At 46.6% G+C, this 27,580-nt stretch overlaps 2 protein-coding genes across 3 annotated transcripts; both read left to right on the forward strand.

Annotated features, from left to right (window-relative positions):
- The first annotated feature begins 1,118 nt into the window (after positions 1-1,118).
- ATP5MC1 (ATP synthase membrane subunit c locus 1) lies at positions 1,119-4,167 on the forward strand. Of its 2 annotated transcripts, none has more exons than XM_003414659.4 (5): positions 1,119-1,202; positions 1,788-1,835; positions 2,753-2,830; positions 3,257-3,435; positions 3,946-4,167. In XM_003414659.4, exons 2-5 carry the CDS (start codon positions 1,797-1,799, stop codon positions 4,058-4,060), a joined length of 411 nt encoding a protein of 136 aa, XP_003414707.1. In that variant the 5' UTR covers positions 1,119-1,202; positions 1,788-1,796; the 3' UTR covers positions 4,061-4,167. The 2 variants fall into 2 exon arrangements, with proteins under 2 accessions (XP_003414707.1, XP_010592657.1); XM_010594355.3 differs by having other exon boundaries at positions 1,195-1,272.
- A 7,346-nt stretch (positions 4,168-11,513) lies between these two features.
- Positions 11,514-27,017, forward strand: UBE2Z (ubiquitin conjugating enzyme E2 Z). The gene is made up of 7 exons (XM_064271183.1): positions 11,514-11,933; positions 13,983-14,055; positions 16,026-16,213; positions 18,948-19,059; positions 21,873-21,985; positions 22,888-22,978; positions 24,934-27,017. Exons 1-7 carry the CDS (start codon positions 11,611-11,613, stop codon positions 25,102-25,104), a joined length of 1,071 nt encoding a protein of 356 aa, XP_064127253.1. The 5' UTR covers positions 11,514-11,610; the 3' UTR covers positions 25,105-27,017.
- Positions 27,018-27,580: the final 563 nt, after the last annotated feature.

Below are 27,580 nucleotides of genomic sequence, written 5' to 3' on the forward strand. Positions count from 1 at the left end.
AACATACTCTTCAAAAACATGATTTTTAATATCTGCTTATTTCATGAAGTGAAGATACCATAATTTATTTAACCATTTACCATTGGTTGAACATTTACTTTTTTCCAATGTTTAATAAACTCTGAACAGAACCTTTGGCTGTATTCCTGGTTATTTCCTCAGGATAAATTCACTAGAAGTTACACTATTGTGTAAAAGAAAATGAAAGTTTAAAGGCTCGCAATTCCTCGAGAATTTCTGGGTCAAAAGGGCTGGATCATTCGAAAGCTTTCAATTAGTCTTGCCAAGTTGCTTTCAAGAAAGGTTTCTAATTCATATTCTCACTGGCAATAGAAGAAAGTGCCTGGATCACATTAATAAAAAGAACTCTGCACTTCTGATAAGTGCAAAGTGGTGCGTTTTAAACTTGTATTTCTTTGATTAGTAAGGCTGAACATTCTCTCTTGCAATTTATATTTCTTCTTCAATGAATTGACTGTTTCTATATTTTGCTCGTTTTTCCATCGGAGTGTTTTACCCTTAGAATGTTGTTTTTACAAGATAAAAAATACTTTTAAGAAAATGATCTGGCTGCTGGTCCATGACTGCTGAACGCCCACAGAGGCCGATAAGAGCAGCCTGCCCCACTTCCGAACTTTCAAGCCCAGCAGGTGATTCTTACAAATCGTTTAAGTAGGAAACTGCTGCAAAGGCCTTGGCTTTGGAGAGGAACGTCTCGCGGGATCTCAGTTGTCGTAAGGGGTAGGTTAGTCTCCGACCGGACTACAAATCCCAGTATGCAACGCGCCCCAAGGCCGGCGCGCTCGAATGAAGGCTCAGGGCCAAGGTCAGGTGTCTGCCTGCGTAATGCGTCCGGCCATCTCTCCCACGCCTTTTTGCTCAGCTTCCACCTTGGTCGCCATTTTGTGCGGGAGGTTACGGAACCTCTGTGTCCTGCCGACTCTATGGTCGAGCATTTCGGGACTTGACCAATCTTAAACTAGATCTCGGAGTAAGCCCCGCCTTTACCCGCATGGAGGCGGGAATTGCCACGAAGCTCCTGTGGAGAGAGAGGAAGAAGTTGCATAAAACCAATCAGAAAGGAGGAGTCGGTGACGTCAACCAATGGGGCACGGGGGGAATTGCGGCCAATGAGAGCGGAAGGACCCCAGGACACGTGGGTGGGGTAGCTGAGCGCTGAGACCCAGAGCTAAAGCTGAGAGGTGAGTCAGTCACCTTGAGGGGGCCGAGCGCTGCGGTCCGAGCAGGGGCAATAGGACAGTGGGAGTGCAGGTGACTTGGGGCCAGGAGCCAGCGACCGCAGGGTTGTGGGCTGGGCTATGTGAAGGGGCCTTTGCCCCCAGGACCGGGAGAGGCGGTGGGAGTCTGTCGCCTTACTAATTCATGTTAGTTACCAACGGTAATGAGCGATTGACTGTCCCGGCTGGGGCAGACTGAGGACAGCTGTGTAAGTTGGGCAGGACCCTTCACGGCACCTGCCCAGTATCTGCCTTAAGCCTTCTCGGGAGACCATCCTTTTTCGCAACGTTTTTCTCCTGGGGCTTCGACCTCTTTTCTTCCTGTCCTTCCGCTCTCCGTGACCTTCTTTGCAGACCTGCCGCACTGAAGGTGGTGGACCAGGGAGTTCGCGCTGGCCCTCTGACCTCTAATGCCCTCCTTAGCTGGGGCACGGTGTAAGGAAGAGCGTGGCCCAGGGAGGACAAGCGGGAGTAGAGGGGACGACCAAAGGTCGCCATTGTCACCAAACGACCAGGCTCTCAATGAAACTTCTTTTTTCCCCTCTATAGACTGAAAATATGCAGACCACCGGTGCATTACTCATTCCTCCAGCTCTGGTAAGCTGAGGCTCCGGGGTGATCTGTAGAGCCTGTTACGGGAGCCATCGAGGTTTAATGAATGAACTGAGAGGCGCTTGGTATCCTGATGATGTTGGCTCTTTGGGGAAACTATAGAATGTGATGCAGGCAGTCCCTCTTTATTTGGGACTATAGAATCAAGCAGGTTAAACCAGCTACCTTGGGTTTAGAATGTCCTCAGAGAGTCTGGGTCTGACCTTTACCCCAGTCTGACTTGGCCTTAGCCAGGTAGCCCACTAAAGCTGTGGTTCTCAATTTTGGCTACCCGTTAGAATCATCTGGGGAGTTTTTAAAAAACCCTAATGCCCAGGCTGCACCCTGGACCAGTTACATCAGTGTCTGGGAATGAGAGTGGAATGCAGGCTTTTGTATTTTTTAGAACTCCCTAGGTGATTCCAATGTAAAGCCAAGCTTGAGAACTACTGCAGTAAAAAATATTCCAAGAAAGCCATGTTACAGAAGGTTCTGCTTAGATGGCTGTTTCAGGAGCCTCACCAGGTTTACTGGCCCACCCTATCCAGGAAGCATAGCAGTTAGTAAATTTTAGCAAAATAAAATTTCTTACCTCTGGTTCATTTGAGGTGCATAGGAATTCCACGTACCTGGTTTGATATTAGCATGAATTTTTGTTTCATTCTGGGATACCAACTGAGGCTATGCCTGTGGAGGTGAACTTTGGTACATGGTTTTGAATGGTGAAGGTCACCACCACTGCTGAATACACCAGGGTCTCAAGACAGCTGTCTTCCTTGTGCAGGCCTATCTGGTAGAAAAAGGAATAAATTAATTGACCTTGAACACACTGAACTTTTTCTGTTTATGATGTTTATAGTCATTTTTGGCAGAAGCTCAACAGCTAAGTATTTTTGTTTTTTTGCATGTCTGTGATTTTATAGGTCCGCTTTTGTACCAGGGGTCTAATCAGGCCTGTGTCTGCCTCATTCCTGAGTAGGCCAGAGATCTCATCTAAACAGGTAAGGGAGTAAGGGCCCTGTTCCGAATTTCCTCAGTTTGGGTAAATTGAATTGCCTTTAGGCAGAAGTCATAGGAGAGGAAGAGAATGTGAACTGTTCTTATAGTCTCCTAAGATGATCATTGTAGGTAAGAAACTTGCTAAAGTGAGGTTTCCCTAACCCACAAAGTTTCCCTAGCCCTGTCTGAGAATACACTCCAAGACTGATTCCCAGCATACTTTGCAATCAGAGCATGCGGTACTTGCCAGGCAGTTTGCCAACAGTTTCACAGAGTGCAGGTGGGTGGGGTGAGGGGGGTGGAGTCCGTCGCCTGTCTTTGTGCCTCACTATCTCCTTATGCTCACTCTTCCTGTCTCTCCCTTTTCTCTCTCTCCCTCACTATTTTCCTCTCTCTTACCTTCCCTCCACCACTACCTCTCCTTCTAGCTTTCCTACAGCTGCTCCCCACTCCAGGTGGCCAGACGGGGGTTCCAGACCAGTGTTGTATTCCGGGACGTTGACACAGCTGCCAAGTTTATTGGTGCTGGGGCTGCAACAGTTGGTGTGGCAGGTTCAGGGGCTGGCATTGGGACAGTGTTTGGCAGCTTGATCATCGGCTATGCCAGGTAAGTTTTCGGGGTGGCCTAGAGTATCCCTCACCATGAGTTCTACCCTATTTGGGGGACGAGGAGTAGCTTCCTTCAGGAGACTGGAGGTTGATTTTATTTGCTTCCTGTTTTCTCCAGTGACCTCAGAATCAGAATTTAAATATGTGTCTGTCTAACCTGGAAACCCTGGTGGTGTAGTGGTTAAGTGCTACGGCTGCTAACCAAAGGGTCGGCAGTTCGAATCCGCCAGGCGCTCCTTGGAAACTCTATGGGGCAGTTCTACTCTGTCCTGTTGGGTCGCTATGAGTTGGAATCGACTCGACGGCACTGGGTTTGGCTCGGTTTTGGTTCTGTCTAACCTGGCTCACTTAAATTCTGCTTGACCATCCAAATCCCCTGGAAATGTGCAGGATAGGCCCTCTCCCGGTCATAGCAGTCCTCATCCACCTCACCCTCCTTGCCCTCCACTGCCAGCATGACCTCACCCCCTCTTTTCCCTGGGCTGGCATCAATCTCTGTCCCTGGCAGGAACCCGTCTCTTAAGCAGCAGCTCTTCTCCTATGCCATTCTGGGCTTTGCCCTGTCTGAGGCCATGGGGCTCTTCTGTTTGATGGTCGCCTTCCTCATCCTCTTCGCCATGTGAGGCTCCGTGGGTGTCATCTACCCATCCCTACTGCTTCGGCTCCAGGCCATGCCCCGTGCTGGAGTATGCTGACCTATACCATTAAACACAACGTTTCTCTAAATCCATATGCTTGTGCCTCTGTCCTTTTGCCCTTGGGGAGGGCCTTGGTGCAAAGGAAGGGAGAAGGAATTAGGTCAGCCAGGGGTGACTAGGAACTCCTCAGGACTGAGCAGTAACACAGCCATAGCTGTGAGAGCACATGGGTTCTCTCCATCTCCCAGGAGGAGCATGGGTTTGTCCCAGTAAGGATAACTGATGCTTTCTCCCCATCCGATTTAATGTTAATTTGTAGCATTTTGAGGAAGCTTAACTTGCACAGAGCTCAGCACCAAGAGCTTTACATTTGTTATCTCCACAACTCTGTGAATTATAAGCACAACTATTAACCCTATTTCCAAAAGAGAGAACTAAGGCTTAGAGAGGCAAAATAACTTGTCCAGGGTCACAGAGCTGGTCAGTGGCAGAACTGGGGATTCCCCCTCCACCCAGCCTAAACCTTTAACTGCTGTGCTGTCCCACCTGATTTCATTTTGGTCCCACAATTAAGGTGACACAGATAGGGAGACTTGGTTCCAAAGAAGTTGTAGAGCAGGTTAGAGGTGGAGCTAGGTCTTCCTCTGCTTGGATTTAGCCCCACTTGTTTTATTTTCATTATCAAAGATGCTTTCTTAGAGTACTTAAATGTTCTTGGGTAAAACAAATAAGATACACAGTCCCTGTTCTTGGGTAATTTATGATCTTAGCTTTGCTAGAGACAAAAAGAGTGTTTTCTGAGGTGACCCAACTAATGAATTGCCTAGAAAGCTTCATGCAGCATCTTCCTTGTGGTCTCACAAGTTTGTGTACAACGGTCTTCCCCCTGCTTGGCTAACCCAAAAAAAAAAAAAAACGGTTGTCACTGAGTCAATTCCGACTCATAGTGACCCTGTAGGACAGAGTAGAACTGCCCTGTAGAGTTTCCAAGGAGCACCTGGTGGATTGGTGACCTTTTGGTTAGCAGCCATAGCACTTAACCACTATACCACCAGGGTTTTTTACTTTGCTAAAGTGGGCCTGAAATCCCAGGTAAGATAATGCTAAGTTGATATAACAATAGCTGCTGCGTCTCTAAGCCCCAGCAGGGGCAATCCATGGACAGGGAATTAATGCAGTGGTACTGGGGGATGGAGTCAGTGTCAAGTTGGATGATTTTAAGAGGAGTAATAATTTACAAGTGGAAGCCATTTTGTGAAAGTCTTCTGTTTCACAACTTATTGCAAAACATCTATGAAATAGTGAAACCAAGAACATTCCCAATTAGTGTTAAGAACACCTTCTAACTGAAAGACAGCTAACAAAGAGGATTAAAACATTCCAAAGGATGTGCCTGTGAGAATGGATTCAGTCTATATGCAATTGAAAGACAATCATTCAGGTGTTTCGGTTACTAAGCACCTTCCTCAGTTACTAAGCACCTTCCTCGGAGCTGTGGGGAGAAGAAGAAATGTAAGATCCTTGCCCTCAAGGAACTTGGAACATCCAGACAAATAGAAATAATAGTGAACAATGCCATTTGTTATGTGGATACAGAAGCTATTTGCTGTGAAAATTCCAAGAGGAAAACCAAGGAGGCTAGCATTAGTTGTAGTAATATTGACTAACATTTGAGCACTTGTATGTCACGGGCGGTGCTAAGCACTATCCTGGACTAACTTAATCCAACGAGATGTCATTTTATAGGTAAGGAAACTGAGGGAGGCTTAGGAGGCATCCTGCCTAAGGTCACATAGCTGGTTAATAAAGCTGGGATTCCAGCTCCAGAAACTTATTATCACTGCTGACTCTTCTGACGTTTGTAGAGGTTCAGTGACTTGTCCAAGGTCGTACAGCAGGCCAACAATTCCAGTTCAAGTCCGTCTGGTATTCATCCAACAGTCACGGTCCTTATACCACAGAGTTTCTCAACCTCAGCACATTTGGGGCCAGATGATACTTTGTGGTGGGTGGCTGTTCTGTAGGATGTTTAGCAGCATCCCTGTCCTCTACCCATGACATACCAATAGCAACTTCTTTCTCCTCCCCTCCCTGCCCAGTTGTGACAACCAATGGCCAAATGTCAGATATTGCCAAATGTTCCTGGCTGGGGGACAGAATCACCCCTGATTGAGAACCACCAGTCTACCATAATCTGTTGCTTGTCCTTTAAGCCTCTATACCTAAGTAACTTCTTCAAGGTTGCCATGCAAGCCAGGGATAGAACCTGAAGTAGAGCCCAGGAATCTCAGAGCCACAGGGAAGGAATGGGACTGAGGCTGAACTGGCAGCTGAGGAATTGCCAAGGGAGCAAGGGATTAACTAGTAATGCTGTTATGCAAACGGAACTCCATAAACCTTTGGGCTGTCAGGCTGCCATCGTTGCTGCGTCACTACCCTCTGGTGATTATCAAGGAACACCCCTCAGGAAAGGTGGTTGCCTTTTCTTTCCTGTGAAGCTCCAGGAATCTAGTCTTTGCCGAACAACTGGTAAGAATTTTCCTTCACTACAGGTTCCAGACACCCTTGGAATTGTTGGGACTTAAAAACCCAAACTAGCAGCATTGGGAATGTGGTTGGTGGACCCATTAGAGCCATAGAGAGTTGGTGGTGGGGGGGTTGCTCTCCCAATCCCAACCTGGCTAGTTAGTCCCATAACTTTACCTGGAGGTTCTTTAGGAACTTGGACTGGCCCATGGATGGGCCGTTTTGCTTAGTGCTAGATATTTGTGAGTGGATATGGAGATGCATTTTTCTTGGGAGAAGGTCCATAGCTTTCACTATATTTTCAGAGGGGTCAAAATCAAACCCATTGTTGGTGAGTCTATTCTAACTCATAGCAATAGCAACCAAAAAAACAATCCAACTACCACCTTGAGAGTTCAGCACCGAGGCAAAGATCATGGCCTTGGAAGTCAAGACAGTACAAAGTCCAGCCCTGCTACTTCCTAACTGAGAAGTTAATTGTCTCGCCTGAGCCTTGATTTCCTCATCTTTAAAGAGGGGGATAAGTACAATTTGTAGTGGTTGTGACAACAAAATGAGATAATGTAGGTAAACATGCCAATAATTAGATAATACATGTATAATATACATGTGCAGTATTAATGAGACACATATATGGGTGGTGCAGTGGTTAAGCACTCAGCTGCTAACCAATAGGTTGGTGGTTTGAACCCATCATCCACTCAGTGGGAGAAAGATGTGGCAGTCTACCTCTGTAAAGATTTACAGCCATTGAAACCCTGTGGCACAGGTCTACTCTGTCCTAGAAAGTCACTATGAGTCAGAACCAACTTGACAGCCATGGGTTTAGTTGAGTTTGGGTGACATACACACACACACACACATATTAATGAGATATACAAATATATGTATTATTAAATATATTTTTACCTAGAAGCCTCAAAACGCCCAGTCCAAGTTCTGATTTCTTCTCTTCACCCAGGATTTATGATCTTGACTGGGAACTCAAGTTTCATCTCTCTCTGCCATTGAGCCTAAGACAAAAGACAGCCGTGGAGGGGTAAGGGGACACAGGGCTCTGAGGAAGGGGAGGAGAAGTATCTTCTCAGAGAATATTTTGTTACAAGTTGGAGCATAGTAGTGACCTGAACTCTAGGGCACTTGCCAGCTCTTGTCCTTGGGGAAGGGCAGTTGCCTAATTGCCATGAGCAGGATGCTACCAAACTTCATTGCACCAAGGGACCTCCTCAAAGCAGGGCAGTCCTGTTGCTAGGGGAGGAAGGAGAGACGTTCCTGTAGGAAGACTGCTCATTTCTCACCCATCCTCAGAGGGCATGGGAGTGGCTCCAGAAGGCATACTCTTACCCTCTGGTCAAGCTGCCAGTGAGATGCAGTTGGGCGCTGCCTTGAGAAAGTCACTGAGCACTGGACTGAGTAGTGCCAGCTCACGAGGTTCAGCTAGCCTCTCTCTGGGCTTTCCTTTCTCCCAGCTTAAAGGCCTCCTGGAGGTGTGGGTGTTGAGCTGGTCCTTTTTAAGCCACTCCCATCCACAAGCTATGGAAACCCTGGTGGCATAGTGGTTAAGTGCTACGGCTGCTAACCAAAGGGTCGGCATTCGAATCTGCCAGGCGCTCCTCGGAAACTCTGTGGGGCAGTTCTACTCTGTCCTATAGGGTTGCTATGAGTTGGAATTGATTCGACAGCACTGGGTTTGGTTTGGTTTTATCCCCAAGCTCTTCAGTCGACCTGCAGGTTCTTTGTGCAAGCTTGCCTCTGCCCTGTCTGAGGGGAGGAGGAGGTGAGATCCTAAAGATCCATGCCCAGGGAAGGGCAACTGGCTACCTTGTCCTTAATTCTATTCTGTTCACCATTTATACAACACCCATTGAATGTCAAGTCCCAGGGGTGCAAGGATAGGTGCCCTGCACTTCCTGCCCTGGAGGAGGTCACACCTAGTGGCCAGACAGATGAGTAACCAAACTAAAATAAACTAAAATAAAAAGTAGTAGGTGTGAAGAGTCAGCCATGAGAACCAAAAGAAGAAATAATTTTAAATGACTAATTATTAAATTATTAAATTTTTTAATTATTAATAATAATACTCCTGGAAGTGTTTAAGCTTGTCAGAGAAAGTCATATCCCAGCCAGCTTTGAAGGATGAGTAAGAATAATAAGAGTTAATAATTATTGGACATTTACTCTGGCCTGGCATTGTGCACATTCGTTATCACACTCTCTTTACTTAGTACCTGTTGCCATTGATTTAATTCCAACTCACAGCGATCCTATAGGACAAAGTAGAACTGCCCCATAGGGTTTCCAAGCAGTGGCTGGTAGATTGAAACTGCTGACCTTTTGGCTAGCAGCCAAGCTCGTAACCACCGCACCGCTAGGGCTCCCTTTACTTAGTACCTGCTATTATTTTCCCAGTTTTACAGATGAGGAACAGAAGCTCAGAGAGGTCAAGAAATTTAGTGTTTCCCGTGGTAGAGGGAGAGTATTCCAAGTACAGAAAATATCGTGAGCAAAGGCCCGGAGGAAAGAAGACACATGGACAAGAGAGGTGCTGATTGTCTGTGTACTACTTGCCACTTTACAAAACACCTTAGGAAATGTCACACTGAATATCAGAAGAACCCTGAGAGGTAGGAGTTATCACCATTCTGGGAAAGCAGACAAAGGTCAAAGAGGCTAAGAGTGGAGTGCAAATTAGGAGCTTAAACCTCCTTCTTCTGAAGATCAGCTAAGTGTTTTGTGTTCATGGCCCAGAAGTCAGGAGGAGATCCACTGAGGAATCCACATCCTCTCACCCCGTGGTCCGCCTTTTGGGAGTCTACAGTCTACAGCCATGGAGGAGCTATGGAGTAGTGTTTTTCCATGTGAGAAGTCACCTGACAAGTTGGACTTTGAGCACTTCACCGAATAAATAAAAAAACCCGCTGCCGTCGAGTCGATTCCGACTCATAATGACCCTATAGAACAGAGTAGAACTGCCCCATAGAGTTTCCAAGGAGCGCCTGGCGGGTAAATAATACCCAAGCAAAATTCTGGAATCCTTTAAAAATGAATGAAATATATAGTTTGAATCGGCAATAGACACACACTTAAAAGGTATGAGGTATGTACTCTGTAGCCCAACTTGCTGGCAACCAATCTATCCAGAAGCAACCGCTGTGCCAGTGTCTCATGTATCCTTTCAGAGATATTCTGGTATCTTTATTATAGACTGATAAAACACTGTGCCAATAAAACATGAAATCCATGTCAGATACTACATTAATTCATTCTGCTTCGTGTTAAGTGCCAAGGCTGTGCTGGGCCCTGTGCTGGATTCATAGGTAACATACGGTCTAGAGCCCCAAGGGTTTATATTGTGTATTTGTGTGTTTGTGTTGGGAGAGGGGAGCAGGAAGCAACAGGTACCAAACAACCATTAGTACAATGGCCCAAACCAAACCCGTTGCCGTCAAGTCGATTCTGACTCATAGCGACCCTATAGGACGGAGTAGAACTGTGTCATAGTTTCCAAGGAGCACCTGGTGGATTCAAACTGCCAACCTTTTGGTTAGCAGCCACAGCGCTTAACCACTACACCACCAGGGTTTCCTTAGTACAAGGTAGTATATGATAAATGTGGGAGAGTTCCAAGCAATGATGTCCCACATAGTGGCTAGAACTTCTCTAGATTCAGACAGAGTTGGCTTACAGCCCCAATTGTGCCACTTGCTAGCAGTGTGACCCTGCGTAAGTGACTGAATCTCTCTCCGTAAGCCTGTTTTTCCATCTGTTGAAACAAATAATAGTACTTCATAGCCCTCAAAAAATGTTGGCCATTATTATTCAGGTCCATGGTCCTTTATTGGAAATCCACAAAGCTCTCAAAACTGGACATTTTAAAAACAAATTTGGCAGCAAAATGAGATCCAAAGTGAGACTCTTCATACAGTTTAGTATGAATATTCATAAATGTATCCAAATTAGTGTGAGTATTCATACACTTGGCTGCAGGAATATCAATATATTTGGTTACTGGGTGCTGCCCCAGGCCCTACTGAAGGTGTTACTCTAAATTTTGAAAAACATCTGGCCCCAAGGGTTTTTGGGTAAGATTATAGGCCTGTATTCTTGCTGGGAAGAAAAGGGAAAGCTCTTTTTCATCTCAGTAAAGTCTTGAGGAATCCTCCCAGGATATACACTCACAGCCCCTTGTCCTATGTATATTGAAGGATTTCTGGGAAGAGTACTGAGCTTAGTGTCAGGAGGCCTGGTTTTCTTCCCTGTGCTACCACTAACTTTCACCAAGTCTCTCTGGGTCTGTTTCAATATTCCTATGGCAACGCCTAGAGCAACAGTGCTTGACTGTTTAGTAGGCCCTCAATAAACGTGTGAAGTCTCTTTAAAATGAGGTGGCTTTTCATTTTGATTCCGTCCTAACTCTCGGTCCTGTTGCAGGCATGGTCATAGCAGCCTGCCTTTGGTGGGTGAGGGTACAGGAAGGAGGGATAAATCACGGAGCCTTTTGGACAGGAAGTCACCTAAGTAAGTCACCTCATTCAACCCTTAATCTCCCTGAAAGGAACCTGGGTCGGTCTCCAATCGTCCCCCACGGGCATGTCTGAGGCACATTCTCTTTAAGGGGTTGAAGGATATGGTTCTCCCTTCCTCCCTTTTCAACACTTAAAAATAAACTATTCCATGGAATTGGGCTCTCAACCGCACCTACACGTCCTGACACCCCTCAGAACCCATTCCCGCAAAGCGCGGGACCAACGCGAGCCCTAGACCCACGCTCGGCCCGCTAGTTCCTACCCCCTCCCACCCTGGAGGACCGTGGGTGGACGCTCTTGCAGAGAGCCTCTCGCTGGTTGGGGCGGGGGTGGGCGGAGCCAGCGCCGCCAGCGCAGCTCGGGTGGTGGAAAACCAGGGTGGGGACACTCTGGCCCAGCTCTCGGTGGTGCGGGAGCTGGAGGGAGCAGCGGCCGCTCTGGTCGGCGGACGTGCTGCCGTGCAGTCCCGGAAGCGAAGCAGCGATGGCGGAGAGTCCGACTGAGGAGGCGGCGACGGCGACGGCGGGGGCCGGGGCGGCGGGCCCCGGGGCAAGCGGCGTTGCTGGTGTAGTTGGCGTTAGCGGTAGCAGTGGCGGGTTCGGGCCGCCTTTCCTGCCGGATGTGTGGGCGGCGGCGGCGGCAGCGGGCGGGGCCGGGGGGCCAGGGAGCGGCCTGGCTCCGCTGCCCGGGCTCCCGCCCTCGGCCGCTGCTCACGGGGCCGCGCTCCTTAGCCACTGGGACCCCACGCTCAGCTCCGATTGGGACGGCGAGCGAACTGCGCCGCAGTGTCTACTCCGGATCAAGCGGTGAGCCGGGGTTTTTCCTCCCCTAGCCCCGAGCTCAGGGGCTCGACCTTCCCTGCCCCCCACCCTTTTCCACTACAACTCTACCTCTTCCCGCTGCCTCGCGCTTCCCTCGCGCCAGCCCAGCTCCAGGGCCCAGATCTTGCCGAGCCGGAGCGTCGGGATCCGTGATCGGTCTCTTCCCTACCCCATCCCACAAATCCCACAAGCACCAAACCCTCCTCCCGTAACCAAATTTCGACCCTATTCCTGGGCAACTTCCCACGGGCCCTCGGTCTGTCCCGGATACCCTCCCCCACACTCCCATACCTCCCGCCCGAAACCCGACCCTTTTGCGCTTCAGTAACACCCCCTCCCGCCCTCCGCGCCGCCCAACTCCCCCGTTCCCTACCCCAACCTTGCTTGTACGCTGCCGGGAGGCCCCACCCATCTGCCTCCCCCCCCCCGCCCCCCCCGTCTCCTCCCGAGCCCCGTTTGTAACACACACAGAGATTGTTTTACCCGGCCCCAGACCCGAGCCAGCCGTTCTTTTTACTGGCCATCTCCTCAAACTCCGTCCCATAGCCCTCTCCCCATGCCTAGATGACTTCCCTCATGTACCCGCAATCGTTCCTTGAACCCCCTTTTCAGTACCCTGAAGCTGTCCACTCTCACACCTGTCCAGGAACTCGGGCCTCCCTCCCCTCAGTCTTACTTTGGTTTGTAATATACCACTCAGGACCTTCTTTCCTGTATTTTTTTTCCTCTGGATCATTTGGTTTATTTTTTCTGAAGCAAATATACCCAATTCAAATATAGGAACAAAAGCCTAAGTCCTTTCAGTGCTTATTTCTGGGATGACTGATTTTAGATCGTATCATTTAACAGCCCTAAGCATAATACCTGTCGCATAGTGACTTTTAATCCTGAAACCACATTCTGCCTGTTCCTATGCCCCCATCACAAGCATCCTCATCCAGGTATCCTCATCCCCCCACATTCCAAGTGCCTTCAGATATCTACTTTTCAAAGTTGTAATAAAAATTAAACAGTACAATGTGTGTAAAGTACCTGGCATAGTGCCTGACACAGGATGCTTATTGTGATTTCTAATGTGAGAACCTCAGCACTCCTTCCCAACTCCTATACACCTTCAGCCGTTTCAGTCTTCAAATCCTGATACCCCTTGGAGTTTAGCCAATATCTCCTACCTCTGCTGTGCCACCTGTTTGCACTTTTTATGTTCCAAGCCACCCATACAAGTCCCTAGTCTTTTCCACAACTAGAGCGTGCTTCTTTACATCCTTCCTCTCAACTGCTCTATTCCAGTTTGTGAGACATGACTTTGTTGTTGTTAGGTGCTGGTGAGTTGGTTCCAACTCATAGTGACCCTGTGTACAACAGAGCGAAACACTAACTTTAACCCCTTGAACATGACTTAGATGCTATAAATCTATAGTAGTCATCTTACAGATATGAGGTTCTCATCAATTTCATAGGGTCCCCCCTCCCCAGTCTGAAGAGATTGCTACCGTATTAGTCCCCTGGGCAAGAAAAAGACCATTACAGTCTTGTTCCCTGCCAGCTTACTTGCTTCGTATAATCCCCTTCCCGACAAGGGTCACTGTGTGGTTATGGAATTAGTTTTTTAGTGGAGTTGATTACGTCTTTCTAGTTACTAAAAAATCTTCATTTAGCATTCTGTGTAGTACCTGGGAATCTCGGAGGTGGGGAGTGAATGAATTGCCATGTGGGAGGAAGTGAGAGTCAATGGGATGCAGCTTTTCCAGGGTGACATCAGATGCCATTGGGATCTCTGATTTTTTCCCTCATCTCTCTACTCTCTCCCTGAGGAAACAATGCCCCTTTGATAATAATTTGCGCTCTGCCTGCCTGACAAGTACTCAGCTGAGGTTTCTCAGCCAACAAGACAGTGCCAACATTTGTGGTACCAAGCACCACTTTCTCGAACCCTGGCCTCATTGAGGTGATAACAACTGTCCTGCTCAAGGGATTCCCCTTTTGTCTCCTCTCCCTCACTCCCTCCCTCACCTCCTCTTTGGTGTTATACAGGGATATCATGTCCATTTATAAGGAGCCTCCTCCAGGAATGTTCGTTGTACCTGATACTGTTGACATGACTAAGGTATGTAACTTGGTGGGGGTTGGGGGTTATTGGGAAATTGGGCCCGTAACCTTGGAAGAGCCCAGAGAGGTTATGCAGCTCACCTCTCTGGTTATATAGATGAAGAAATCAAGACCCCCAGAGGGTAAGTGGCTTGCCCAAGGTCACAGTAAGGCGAGCAGAGGCTTGAACAAGATCCCAGGTGTCTGTTATTAGGGTGCTCGTAGGTACTGGTTGGCTTGGAAAATTCCAGTTTATGCCTGTTATCTCAGCATAATTATTAATAGGGCACTTTTTCACTCCCAGAAGTGCTCCAATTGGATGATAGATTATATGGTCACCATATCCATTGTACCATCCAGCTCTTTCCCCACTCCCCACCTCGCCACACTTGACCTTTAAGTATAGTGCTATAAATCAGATGCAGGGAAGGCTGGAGATGAGGCCAAGCTTGGCTGAACAGTGTTTGCAGTTAAAGGGCCTTGTTTAGGCTCCTTTCCTTACTGGTTGCCTTTGAATATCCTTCTACCCCAAAGACCGTTTCTCTCTTGTCCTCCGCAGAAACACAGAGAAAGCTTAGTGCGTGATGTCGAATTCCTCTGGCATAGATACCTAGGTTGCTTTGTCATTGAGTGCTCTACCCTCAGAAGTGAATTTGCACTTAAACTGGTGTTGGGAAGAAATCGGATTTCTTAAATCTAGTGTTGTTTAAATGAAAACTCTCTAAAGTTTCAAATTTCTTACAGTAAATACTCAGATTTTGTATTGTTGGTGTGTCTCAGTTGTTTTGAATAGATTTCCCTTTAAATTGATTTTTTCTTTTTAAATCTTTTTTTTATATAGTTGGAAATGTTTTCCTGGAACATTTTGTCCTCAGTTAAGTACCAGTGTTAATGTGACAGTCCCTGGGGTCCCAGAACTGATGCCAGGTTGAGACCAGCTGAACTTGCTATTCCAAATGTTTGAGGGTTAGAATATAATGTAGGGTACTGCCAGGGCGAGGTACGGACTGTAGACTGGGGCATCGGACCCCAATGTCCTTTTTCTTCTTGCCGTTCGGTTTCTGAGCAGACTTAAGTGCCTAGGAGCCTTTGTGTTAAGAAGAAATGCAACTGATTCAGTTCAGATTTTTCTTCCTTTAGAAAGGGAACTCTTAAATACTGTTCAGTAATTATGGCTGGAGGAAGGGAATTTAGTGTTCTAAGGACTGATTTTTTTTTTTAAACCAGTAGTACTGGCGAAAGTTTAGGGAGTGGTCTAGTGGCTCTGAGTGGACCCTGAGTTTTCCTCATTTTTGTTTGTATTTTTGACGCAGCTGGATACTGCCTGAACCCCATCCTTAGACTTCTCCACAGTAGGTTTGATCCTCTGGGGAGGAAACAGATACCATAGACATCCCTCACAACCCTCAGCTCTGTACTGTTACTGGCGCTGTGGCCTCCAGTCCCTTTCCTCTTTCCATTTATCTTACCTTCCCTTCGTACCACATAAATGTAGAATGGAGTTGCATCCTACGCAAGTCTAACCTAGGTAAATTCAAGCATACATATTTAGTAAAAATACGGACTTTTTGGAACTGAAAATGCTAGAGTTGTATTTTAAGGTATATGTTATATTATGTTTTGCACATTGGTTTTTTATCCATTTGTTATACATAGCACTGAACAAGGAAGTCTGCATAGAAACTGCTTTAAGGGAGTTTTAGAAGGGATACTCAAGGGTAATTTTGTCTCAATTCCATTTTTACCTTGGGCTCTAACTTTAGAATGTAACCCCTGAATAAGATGGCACTCCACTGAAATGGAATGTATTAAAATTCCAAACATGCCTTTTAGTGTAGTGAGGTTAAGGATGTTCATTCTGCATAGTGAGGATATGGAAGGTGGATATCCGACTGAGGGCCCTGCTTCTGGTGTGGGGAGTAGGTTAAAGCCAGGAGGGTTGGGGTGGGACATCACCTCACAATTTTGAGATGGGGTTTTATTTTGCAGATTCATGCATTGATCACAGGCCCATTTGACACTCCTTATGAAGGGGGTTTCTTCCTGTTCGTGTTTCGGTGTCCGCCCGACTATCCCATCCACCCACCTCGGGTCAAACTGATGACAACGGGCAATAACACAGTGAGGTTTAACCCCAACTTCTACCGCAATGGGAAAGTCTGCTTGAGTATCCTAGGGTAAGAGGAGACTTCTAAGTGGCCAAGTTGGTTGTTAGCAAATAAGTATCCTAGGCCAGCCTTTATCAACCAGGGTTCCCCATCTGAACCACAGAATGCAGTAATGATCGGAGTGACTGTTTCCTCAATTCTCCCCAGGATGGTACACAAATAGTACCATTCTAGATGCAAAAGAGAGAAGTGAATTCATTACTTACAATGGATGCCGTAGGAAAGTGGTTCTCAAAGCAGAGAATTTACAGAGATGCAGATGCTGGGGACTTCATCCTAAACCGAACCCAAACCAAACCCAGCCCAACCCACTGCCATCCAGTTGATCCCAACTCATAACGACCCTGTAGGATAGAGTAGAACTGCCCCCATAGGGTTTACAAGGCTGTACATCTTCACCGAAGCAGACGGCCACATCTTTTCCCAAGGAGAAGGCGGTGGGTTCCAGCTGCCGACCTTTTGATTGGCAGCTGAGCACTCGAACCACTGCGCCATCAGGGCTCCTTTACCCTAGACCTGCTGACTCTGGAACTCCGGGGAGTGGAGCCCAGGGGTCTGTTTTCACAGGCCCTCCGGGTGACTCTGGAGCTCACCCAGGTGTGAGAACTGTTCCCTTAGGGCCTTAGGGCTTAATTCTCTTCTGAACAGGCTGAGATAGGCTGCAGATCTGTGCCATTCAAGACTGGGGGTGTCTTCTGAGTCTTGCAGAGTGGCTTTAGAAGTGGTGATGATGATGACGATATCATGACATTTTTTAACAATTGAATGAGAAATATCTGACGCTGAAAACCCCATGTGTGAAACACGGAAGTTTTGACTACATCTTGTTTCTCGCTGCTGCTGTGATTTTGCTTTGTGCTGTTCCCATCCTTTCCCTCCTGCCTCTGGGGTTAGCGATTCAGAATGGGAATGTCTTCTAGCATGTTCTGGGTTGGTCTTTTTAGCATATCTGAATTATTCTGGGGTGGAGAACAAGTGAAGGTTGAAGTTTAGAAAGTTGCCAAAACTGGTAATACTCCTTCTTCTTCAACGCATTTCCAGATTTGTGTGGGGAAAAGGCAGCTGGAACAAACTGGAGACATGGCTCAGTGTTTTAGAACTCTGTCAGATCCAGGGACCTGTTCTGTGATTGTGGCAATCAGGAAGTCCTTAAAGTTGCCCTAGAGAAATCTCTCACCTCATTAGGGTACATAATTGCTGATAGGATAGTGGTTGGGGCCCTGATGGTGCAGTGGTTAAGAGGTATGGCACGATACAGCTGCTTACCAAAAAGGTCAGCAGTTTGAACCCATCAGTTGCCCTTGGAAATCCTATGGAGTAGTTCTACTCTGTCCTGTAGGGTTGCTATGAGTCGGAATTAACCTGATGACAGTGGGTGGGGGGAGGATGATGGTATATATGATTCATAGTGGTATGTGTTATCCACGGACGTGAGGAAGCTTAGGCATTGCTTCTGTATGAAATTTGTTTACGAAGGTGTTTCTGTAGTAAGTTCGCCCTTGTCAGGGCAAATAAAAATATTTTGAGCAGACACCAACTCACAATGGGAAGAGGAGAGACAATATAGTGGGGTAAAGGTGGCCAGAAGTATGTTGAGTGGAAGAGGAGAAACTACTCTGAAACTGAATTTTTCCATGAAGAATCACAAAACAGGAAGTTCTCATGGGTTCTTAGTTGACTGTATTAGCTTTATCAGCCTCTTCCCCCTCTCTGCCCCCAAAAAACTATTAGGCTAACTTAATGACAAAAGAAACGAGCGTTTACCCTGTTGCCTTGAATCCCTGAATGTGTGGAACATTACAGAGAGTAAGGTCTAGAGCTCCTGGAGGAGCAGGTGGAGAGGCGCCTCAGAGCACGCTCGGATGAAGTTACTGTTACGCATCACTTACTTGGGCTTTCCTCAAGTACAGCCCGGAAAGGGAAGTGGTCAATTAACGTGAACAAGCCCATTCTGGTTAGGGTATATTCAGCTTCCAGCTGAGGTGCTATCTCTTTAGTTAATTAAGCTAAAAATAAATACTATTAATATTCAAGCTCCCCTTCCCCCCCAACACTTGATCAGGTTTATGAGAGAGGAGTCATTTTGGTATTTCTGTTTATGTTCAGGATGTTTTCCATGTATTTTTTTCAGACCCTCCACAGTCTGGAAATTCTCTTTATTCTCTTCCTGTCCTTTGTCAGAGCTCTCTAGTCTTCAGAGAATTTAACACTCCTTGAGGTCCTGATTTAGAACTGAATTCCTGATCGACAGCCCCACCACCTGGCCTCTAACCAGATGGCTTCAGTCACCTGTGTGCTTCTATGCTCAACTGTTTTGCTTCACTAAGTTCATCACCATGCATAAATAAATAAGCTCTTTGAGATCCACGGAGGTTAAAGTTAAGACTGCCTTAGGAGCTGTTTTCTTAACCTTATTTCTTTCATTTTGGTTGTGGTGACCTTCTCTAGCTACTGTTATTTTTCTGGCCCAAGGAAAAGCTCTTCAAAGTTATCTCCTTTGCCTTACCCTCTTTTCCTTTGTCCTACTTCTTGATATGAGGATTAGGCAGTTGACTGATTTCTGGTGAATTAGGGTGAGACAGAGGCTGGGAAATTCCAGAGTATTAATAGTGAAAGAGAAACCTTGAGTCCCCTGTGATGGTGTTGCCAGATTCCACAGTACTTGTTCACTGGCCTTTCTGAAGTAGCCTTTCCTGTCTTTCTCTGCCTCACTCTCTTCCCTTTCCTGTGATGTGTTTTGCAGTACGTGGACGGGCCCTGCCTGGAGCCCAGCCCAGAGCATCTCCTCCGTGCTTATCTCCATCCAGTCCCTGATGACTGAGAACCCCTATCACAATGAGCCTGGCTTCGAACAGGTAAGGCCAGGTGGGCCCAGCTGTGAGGTGTTGAGTATTGGGTCTTAAGAGACCCGAGAAGTCTGCTTGAGAGAGTTTTTTTTTATTTTGGAGGTGTGGATGGGAGGCTGGTTAGATGCATGAGAATGGTCTGTAACCCCTTGGAATAAGAGTTATTTCCATTACTTTGAATTAATCTGTAATGTGAGTCAGTGGAATCATTTGGAAATTAACTCTGAGCCTGGTTTGGGAGGTGTGCAACCAGTGGGTTCTTTGTATGCCACCGTTCTCCAGTACCTCCTGAAGGTGCTCCCTAATGACTACTGCCAAGCCAGCCATTCTTCTGGGGTTTTGGGGTACCATCACCTGCAGAGCCAAAAGTGTCTTGTCGTAAGCTAGGGCAAGAATATTTTAGTTGACCCTGCTGAAGAAAGGGCGGAGGAAACTAAAATTTTGAGTGGCATGCTATGTGCCAGACACTGCAAAGTATCTCATATATAATTTCTTATTTAATCCTCACACTGCTTCTGTGAATAAATGTTACCCCTTTTTCAAGTGAGGCAATTAAAGATCAGAGAGGTTAATTAACTTTCACAAGAGCACACAGATAAGGGTAGCATCCAGGATTTGTGCTGAGGACTATGATTTCAAAACCCAAGGTCTCCCACTGTTCCAAAGTACCTCCCTGACCTACTCATGAGCACAGGAAAAAAGTTCTAGTGATAGTCCCAAAAGATAGTAACTCAAAGTAGATGATTAAAACATATGATTTATTTATTGTTACGCTACTGAGGTAACACTGATGTCGATCGTTCTATAGATCTGAACAAGGGGAAATTTAAAAATGAACACAGATTCTTCTCAAACCCTCCTTTTTACACAAACAGCATATCTGATTTCAGGAGTAGGTAGTAATGGAAATGGACCTTTTTGGCTAAACAAGAAGCTGAGGTTTAGGTCTTTCCTTGTTTGGAAACTGAAGAGATGTAACTTGAGGGTTTGGGGTCTTTTTTGTTGTTCTACTTTAGGTAGAAGCTTACAAGTCATGTTAATCTCTCATACAAAATTTTATACGCGTATTGTCATGTGACACTAGTTGCCATCCCTACAGTGTGACAGCACACCCCAGGTGTCCCATGTCCAGCCAGCCAGCTCCTGTTCCTTCCTGCCTTATTCTGCCTCCAGAGAGGAGCCACCCATTTGGTTTCGTGTATCTGCTTTAACTAAGAAGCACACTCTTCATGAGTATTATTTTATGTTTTGTAGTCCAGTCTAATGTTTGAAGAATGGTCTTTGGGAATGGTTTTAGCTCTGGGTTGACATAGCGTCTAGTCTTTTTATGTGAGCTTGAGTTCTGTTCCACGCTTTTCGCCCTCTCTGTCAGGGACTCTCTTTTGTGTTCCCTGTCAGGGCAGTCCTTGGTGGTAGCTGGATACCGTCTAGTTCTTCTGGTCTCAGGCTGATGGAGTCTCTGGTTTATGTGGGCCTCTTGTCTCTTGGGCTGATATTTTCCTTGTATCTTTGGTGTTCTTCATTCCCCTTTGCTCCAAGTGGGTTGGGACCAACTGATGGTTGCTCTCAAGCTTTGAAGACCCCAGAAGCCACTCACCAAAGTGGGATGCAGAACATTTTCTTAATAAGCTTTGTTATGCCAGTTGACCTAGATGTCCCCCAAAACCATGGTCCTCAGTGGGGTCGTTTCTTAATATTCCCAAATGTTCTTGGTTCACAGCACCCTTAGTGTCTCTATAAGTTTCCCAGGCTAAGAGAAATACCTGACTGTTCCATTTATAAATAGGTCCAAACAACTTATTTTTTCCTTAAATAACCAGTTACTTCCTAACGGGACGTGTACCCGTGTTGGGTATTGCAGTTTCTAAAATCTTGGAATCAGATTGGATCCTGCCGCCCTCACCCTCGTTTCCCGCCCCGTGCAGATTTTCATACCCTGCTTCCTTTGTATCACAGCAGCGGCTGAAAATTCAGTTTCACAAAGATGTCATCAGAAGGAATATAGTCCAATTTAATATGAAATCTAAAAGGTACCCCAATCTAGTAGTTTGTGTGATGTTCAACAGATGTTGGGTATTTCTCAAGTTTAAAATAACCACACAATGCCCCTATGATATCGTTTGGAAGCCCCGGTAGGAGGTCTACCCTGTCCATCATACGTTCATCATTCGTTTGCATCAGACTTGTCAGCTGCTCTGCAATCATCTGGTGACCCCGTGCACAGTGGGGTAAAACGCTGCCTCGTCCTGCACCATCCCCATGATCGGTCGGGTATTGAACCATTGTGATCCATAGGGTTTTTGTTGACTGATTTTCAGATATAGATTGCCAGGCCTTTCTTCCTAGTCCATCTAGTTGAATCATTGATGGGGCCCTTAGACATGTAAAGGAGTTCATCAAGGAGGCATCCTTCATTTTTTGTCTAAACCCTCCAGACTGAGTCTCCTAACATCATATATGCCCTTTTCACCATCATGCTGAAATTTGGGATCAAATTATATTCATTGTCTTCTGCTTAATTCTTTGCTGACAGGCATTTCATTTCAGGTTCAGGAAAATTTGATGGATCTCGTTTTCTGGTTTGAGGTTAAATGACCTGTAAAAAAGGATGGGTATTGGTATATATGGGGGAGGCAAATTGTCTCAAAAACAGAAGTGTTGCTCTTCATGGATCCGCCATGTAGTGGGAAAGTATTCTCTTCTTAGTTGATGTGCTTAGCTCCTGGGACACACCCAATACTGGTCTTGAAATCTCCTCCCATTGGCGTTTTCCCTTTGCCTAAACTTTGTGCTTGGATACTATGGTATCTGTCACATTACAGGAGAGGCATCCAGGAGACAGCAAAAACTACAATGAATGTATTCGGCATGAGACCATCAGAGTGGCCGTTTGTGACATGATGGAAGGAAAATGTCCCTGCCCTGAACCCCTACGGTATGTGTCAAGAAGTCCTCTTATGATATTCTTTTTGGAGATTTAGCTGGTTTGCACCTTTGAAGAAGTGCCCTGGTGATGCAGTGGTTGAACACTTGGCTGCTAACCGAAAGATGGGCAGTTTGAACCCACCAGTTGCTCCACAGGAGAAAGGCGTGGCTGTCTGCTTCTGTTAAGATTACATTCTTAGAAACCCTATGGGGCAGTTCTACTCTGTCCTGCAGGGTTGTTATGAATTAGAATTGACTTGACAGCAATGGGAGGCACCTTTGAGGGCCTTTGGGGTAAAGTTCAGTACTGGGGACCAGAGGGAGATAGAGAAGAAGGAAAAAATGTGGTCCTTGCTTTTAAAGAGCAGGTGTGCTGAGGGTTACCAAAGAGGGAACTGAGAGAGTGTGTCTGTCCTTAAAGCAATGCCAAGCCTGATGGGAAGGATAAAGTACATGCCCCCAGAGAGCCCCAGTATAATGAAGGCCTGGGCATATTAAAAACACTTAACTGGTTTTCAGCCAAGTGAGGTGTATAGCACCTTCATAAAACTCTTAGCATTAAAGTTTATTTCTTTCTTAGTGTTAAAACTAGATGAACAAAATCAAACTCCTGGGAGAATTTTGTGTAAGGTTTGGGCCTAGGAATGGCCTGTGGAAAACAAATCAGATTGAGCAAGTCAAGATTTGAAGTTGGAATTCAACTGATCAGTATTATATCCTCTCTTGTTTTTATCATCTCTAAGGTATGAGGAAAATCAGTCATGGGTAGACAGCCGTTCCTTTCTCCATTTTTCTTGTAAAGGTCATTATGGGAGAGCAGTTCTGGGCTTCGAGAATCTAGCTGCTTAATTTGGCATTAAGGTTAGGTGGTGAAGGGGTGACACCTTCCCTTCTCTGCTTCTTGTTTTCCAGGGGGGTGATGGAGAAGTCTTTCCTGGAGTATTACGACTTTTATGAGGTGGCCTGCAAAGATCGCCTACACCTTCAAGGACAAACTATGCAGGTAATGCAGCCCCTGCTGCCAGTTCCAGAGGTCCTGCAGCAGACTGAGTTAAACTCCTCCAGAAGGGTGAAATCCAAGTCTCATAGAATGTCAGCACTAAAAGGAACCTGTGTCATCTGAGGAACTGAGGCACAAAGAAGAGTTGGTTCTCATTTCTTGGCATAAAGTAGGTGCTCAGATGAATAGAATCTGAACTGTCCTGCTTTCTAGGTTGGAACTCCTTCCCTTTTTGGTCAGTAGTCTTTTTTAAGCTAAGAACATTTAGACCCCTCAGAATCTTAGGGATTGGAAAAGTCATCTATTGGGATTGATGAAATCTCTTCCATCCCTAGCTCGGGGGGTGCTTACAGAGGAAGAAGGTTTAGGGAAACAATGGATGGATGTACACTGTCATATGTTGAAAACATAGATGGTATGTTTTCCAAAGACGGTAACTACTTACACATCCCCTGTCTGTACTGGGGACATGTGTTTCCACTTCCAGCAAGCAGGTGGAATTTAGGCTTGATTGAAAGAAGAGATTCTTATTAACCAAACAGGTAAACCCAAATAGATCTGGTTCGTAAGAGAGTGAGAATCCTGTCCTGAAGAGCAGTTCTTATGTCTTTTGGATCATTTACTGGTGGTCTTACTTAGAAATGGAAGTGACTTAGTAATCTCTAAGGCTCTCTCCAGCTCTTCTTGGGCTGTTTCCCTCACCCACACAACACCCAACAGCAGTAGGAGATGTCCTACTTCCTCAGGTGTTGATTGTAGATGGTAGCCTCCCTGTTCTTCCTTCAAGGCCTTCCCACCCATCTGCCACATTTAAGCTCAAAGGTCAAGGCAAGCTCAGGGTGAACTTGTTTCCTGAACCCGTGGTATTATAGAAGATGGTACATACACTAGTTAGTTCCCCATCAGGACTTCTCATTACAGGTATCCAGCAGTACTACCAGCCTGTAGAGGAACAGTAACTCGTGATGAGGGAAGGCAATGGAAGGGCAGCATCTTGGGAGGAGGGGAGTGCAGGAAATGGAGCCAGGGATGAAAGAACGAAGATTTGGAGAATTGACAGCTTCAGACTAAGTGTGGAGTTCAGCCTTTGGGGAATTTAATCCTCATGAGGGAAAAATGGGAGCTGTAGTTGACTGTGCCTTGCATCCACTGGCACCTTGATCATGAGGGTAATGTGTAGGCAGAAGTGTGGAAGGGAATCTATGTGAGAGAAGAGAAATCACTGCTAGGGAGAAAGTCTGTGCTTATGTAAACCCTGGCCACGCTACCTTGCTGCTGTATTCCCCTTGCAGCGTTTTATACTCCTTTTTTTTTTTTTTAATATCCTCCATCCCAACCATAGTTATTTTTGAGACTTTGAGAACAGTTCACCCCTTTCTACAAAAAGTTTGGCGACCTTTGATCTAGAATGATAAGGATTAGGGTCGATGTTTGGTGGCCCCGGAGGGATAACCAGAGACCTTGACAGGAGTGGGGAAGAGTACAGGTGCTTATCTGAAAGTCAGAACTCCTGAGTTCTAGACCTGCCTATGACCTTAGAAAAACAGATTACTCTTTGAGTATATCGAATAAAGGATAAATTTTCCCTTGTACAGGTTTATGCGGTTAATTATAAAACACAGATACTTAGTGATTACAGCTCTGGCGCCGAATTTCCCTTCCCTGCCTACCTTCCCTTTACAGCTTCCCTATTCTGCGTATTGGTTTGCTTTTGAGGAATGCAAGAACATTTTGATCTTGGCCCTATGCCACACCTACTATTTGGGGTAGTAAATGTGCCATAATAATCCTAACTACAAAGATTATTGTCTGGTGTTAGGGACTATCTATGCTATCCCCTTTTCTGTTGCCAGAGCTCAGAAATGAGCATGCCTTTTCACATGGACCCAAGGTACTTTATTTGGGGTGAGGCACCCAGACGTGAATCTTCCATCCCCCTTGTCTCCTTTCCCCCACAGGACCCTTTTGGAGAGAAGCGGGGCCACTTTGACTACCAGTCCCTCTTGATGCGCCTGGGACTGATTCGTCAGAAAGTGCTGGAGAGGCTCCATAATGAGAACGCCGAAATGGACTCTGATAGCAGCTCTTCTGGGACAGAGACAGACCTGCACGGGAGCCTAAGGGTTTAGACCCTGCTCCCCTCTGCCCTCCCCCCCAATCAAGAGTCCCAGCAAAGTCCCTTCCCCCCACCCCAGGGATGGAGAGGCACTGTGTATCTCCCTCCAAATGTGACATCATCCTGCAAGATGGCAAGAATCAAGCGAGCTCGGATCCCAGGGTGTGGGAGTGGGGAGGCAATTCCCCATCTGACCTCCTTGGCTCCAAGCAACTGGGGCCATGTTCATCCCATATCAGGGGCCAGGGTACCTATACAGGAGCACCTAGGGCGAGGGCCTCTGGCAAAAAGAACAACCAACACACCTCTCCACAGGGCCAGCTCCTTAGGGATAGGTGGAGGACAAATTGCAATTCCAAGAGGGAGTGTGCCCAAATGGTTTATGGGGATATCTGGAAGGGAGCTTGGGATGGGGGCTGTCTGTGACACTTAAGCAGTCTGGGTGGTTGTCTCTCTGTCTGTCTTCAGTCTTGAAGCAGGGCTTCCCAATGCCCTTTTCCTCCCTGCCTCCCTCCCCCATCATTTCCTACAGGCCAGCGTAACTTTGTTTTTCCTAATTTATAGTCACTGTTCTAGACAGACCAAAGAGAAGGAACAGTGGTGGCATCTAGGCTGCTGATCAGTAAGCTTTACCTAGCACCTGAGCACCTTTCTCCCCTGTCCCCATTCCCTTACCCTTTTCTAGGTTTAAGACAGGAGGTCAAAGTGACTGGGACTGAACCAAGGTCTTGGTAAAGCCTGCACAGGCGCCATAAGAAGCTGAAAATACTGTTTGTTCCCGCAATCACTGATTTGAAAAGTTCCCAGCACAAGCAGCTGCTGTGTGTATGGGATTAGAGCCACTACATAGAATAGTCTCTTACAGATTTTCATAAATACTAGTCACAATGAGGGCATTTCTCTTGGGGGGTGGGGTACAGGGGGAGACTAATGCTAGTCCTATTGTATTTTGTTTGGCTGTCCTTGTGTTTTTTCACCCCAGCCTGTAGTCACCCCCTCCTTACTCCAGCCCCCAGGGACTTGTAGGGAACAAGGGTAGCCAATGGCAGAAGGGGATGTGGGCTGGGATTCTGAAGACTCCTCACCTTCCCCCCGCCCCTTCCCCTTTTTCCCTTCCAGCTGCTCTTTGTCACTGGCTCTGATGGGTGTTTGCCTGGCTATGTTGCTTCTCTGTCTGTACTTAGCTGCAGTGATCCTTTAGCTGGTTGGCTCAGAAGAAAATGCTTTAGGTGCCCTGTAATACTGTAATATACTGGGCATCCAGGGAATCCATTCTTCCCCTTTTTGATGTGTTCTCCCCATACTTTCCAGATTCTTACTGTGTTATGGCTCCCAGTGGGGTATTGGTGATCCACATGACGCAAGGCCTGTCAGTATCCAGCCACCTGTAAGGGAGAGGATAACTTTCACCTGCTCTACCCGCTGCTATGAAGGTGTCTGCCTTGTGGATCATGGGGTCCCCCTGGGGGCAATTGGGGAGGGGGAAATGGACACAGAGGAGAATGTCCTACTTGGGAGGGCAGGAAGCAAAGAAACTGGACAGGGAGTGGACTTGGGGAACCAAAGGTTATCTTGGATACCCGAAGGTTGGGTCTCTTCACATGGAGACTTAAAAAGGGACTCTGCTTGAAATTTCCCTCTTCCATTCCTGGAGCTAGCCCAGGGCCTAGAAGGATGCCCTTGGTCTGTAGGTCCAGTGTTGTCCGTCATCCACTTAAGTGTTCACTTTCAAGTGACAATCCTCTCCTTGGCCCTGCCATGGGCAGAGCATGTCTGGCATCGTGGCCTGACTTTTACACGCCCTAATCTCGAGTTGAGGAAATATATGCACAGGAGTCAAAGATGTCTTTATATCTGACTGTACATAAATGAAGTTTTTTTTTTTTTTTTTTCCTTTTTGGTGCAATAAAGTTTGTTTTGGCAGAAGGAGGAAGCGCCTGTGGGTGTGGGAGGGTTTGTGTAAGGGAAGAATGGAGTCTTCTCAGATACACCTCTCACTTGGGACTGAAACTATCAGGGAGAACAGAAGTGCTCAGTGGATTGTCTGGAAGCTGAAAACTTGAGTTACACGGTATGGGAGGAAAAAGGATTTGGTGACAAGAGCTTCTCACCAACTGGTAATGGAAGGACCCATACATTATTTTTGAGTTTACAGCTCTGGTAGAGTCCATGAGAGGGATTCTGTGTTAGCCTCAGTCACTTCCAAGATGATGATTACTAAGCTTTGCGAAATAAGCCTGTCCTACAAGGACAGAGGTGGGCTTAGACTGCTAAGGGAAGGGTGTCTTACAGATAATCCAAGTCACTGGATTTGCAAATTTTTTGTACCAAACCAGTCCCTTGGGAATTTTGCATTCAGACTGAAGATTCTGGGAGCCTTAAACTCCAGCCTCCTAGCTCATCACCACCTCTACTTTCTGTAGGAGGTTCTTTCTGGTCCAGAGGCTTTTCCTCCTGGCCAACCACGTGTAGAACGACCACAAAGTGAC

The sequence above is a fragment of the Loxodonta africana genome, chromosome 18 (genome assembly GCF_030014295.1).
Source record: "Loxodonta africana isolate mLoxAfr1 chromosome 18, mLoxAfr1.hap2, whole genome shotgun sequence".
NCBI lineage: Eukaryota > Metazoa > Chordata > Mammalia > Proboscidea > Elephantidae > Loxodonta > Loxodonta africana.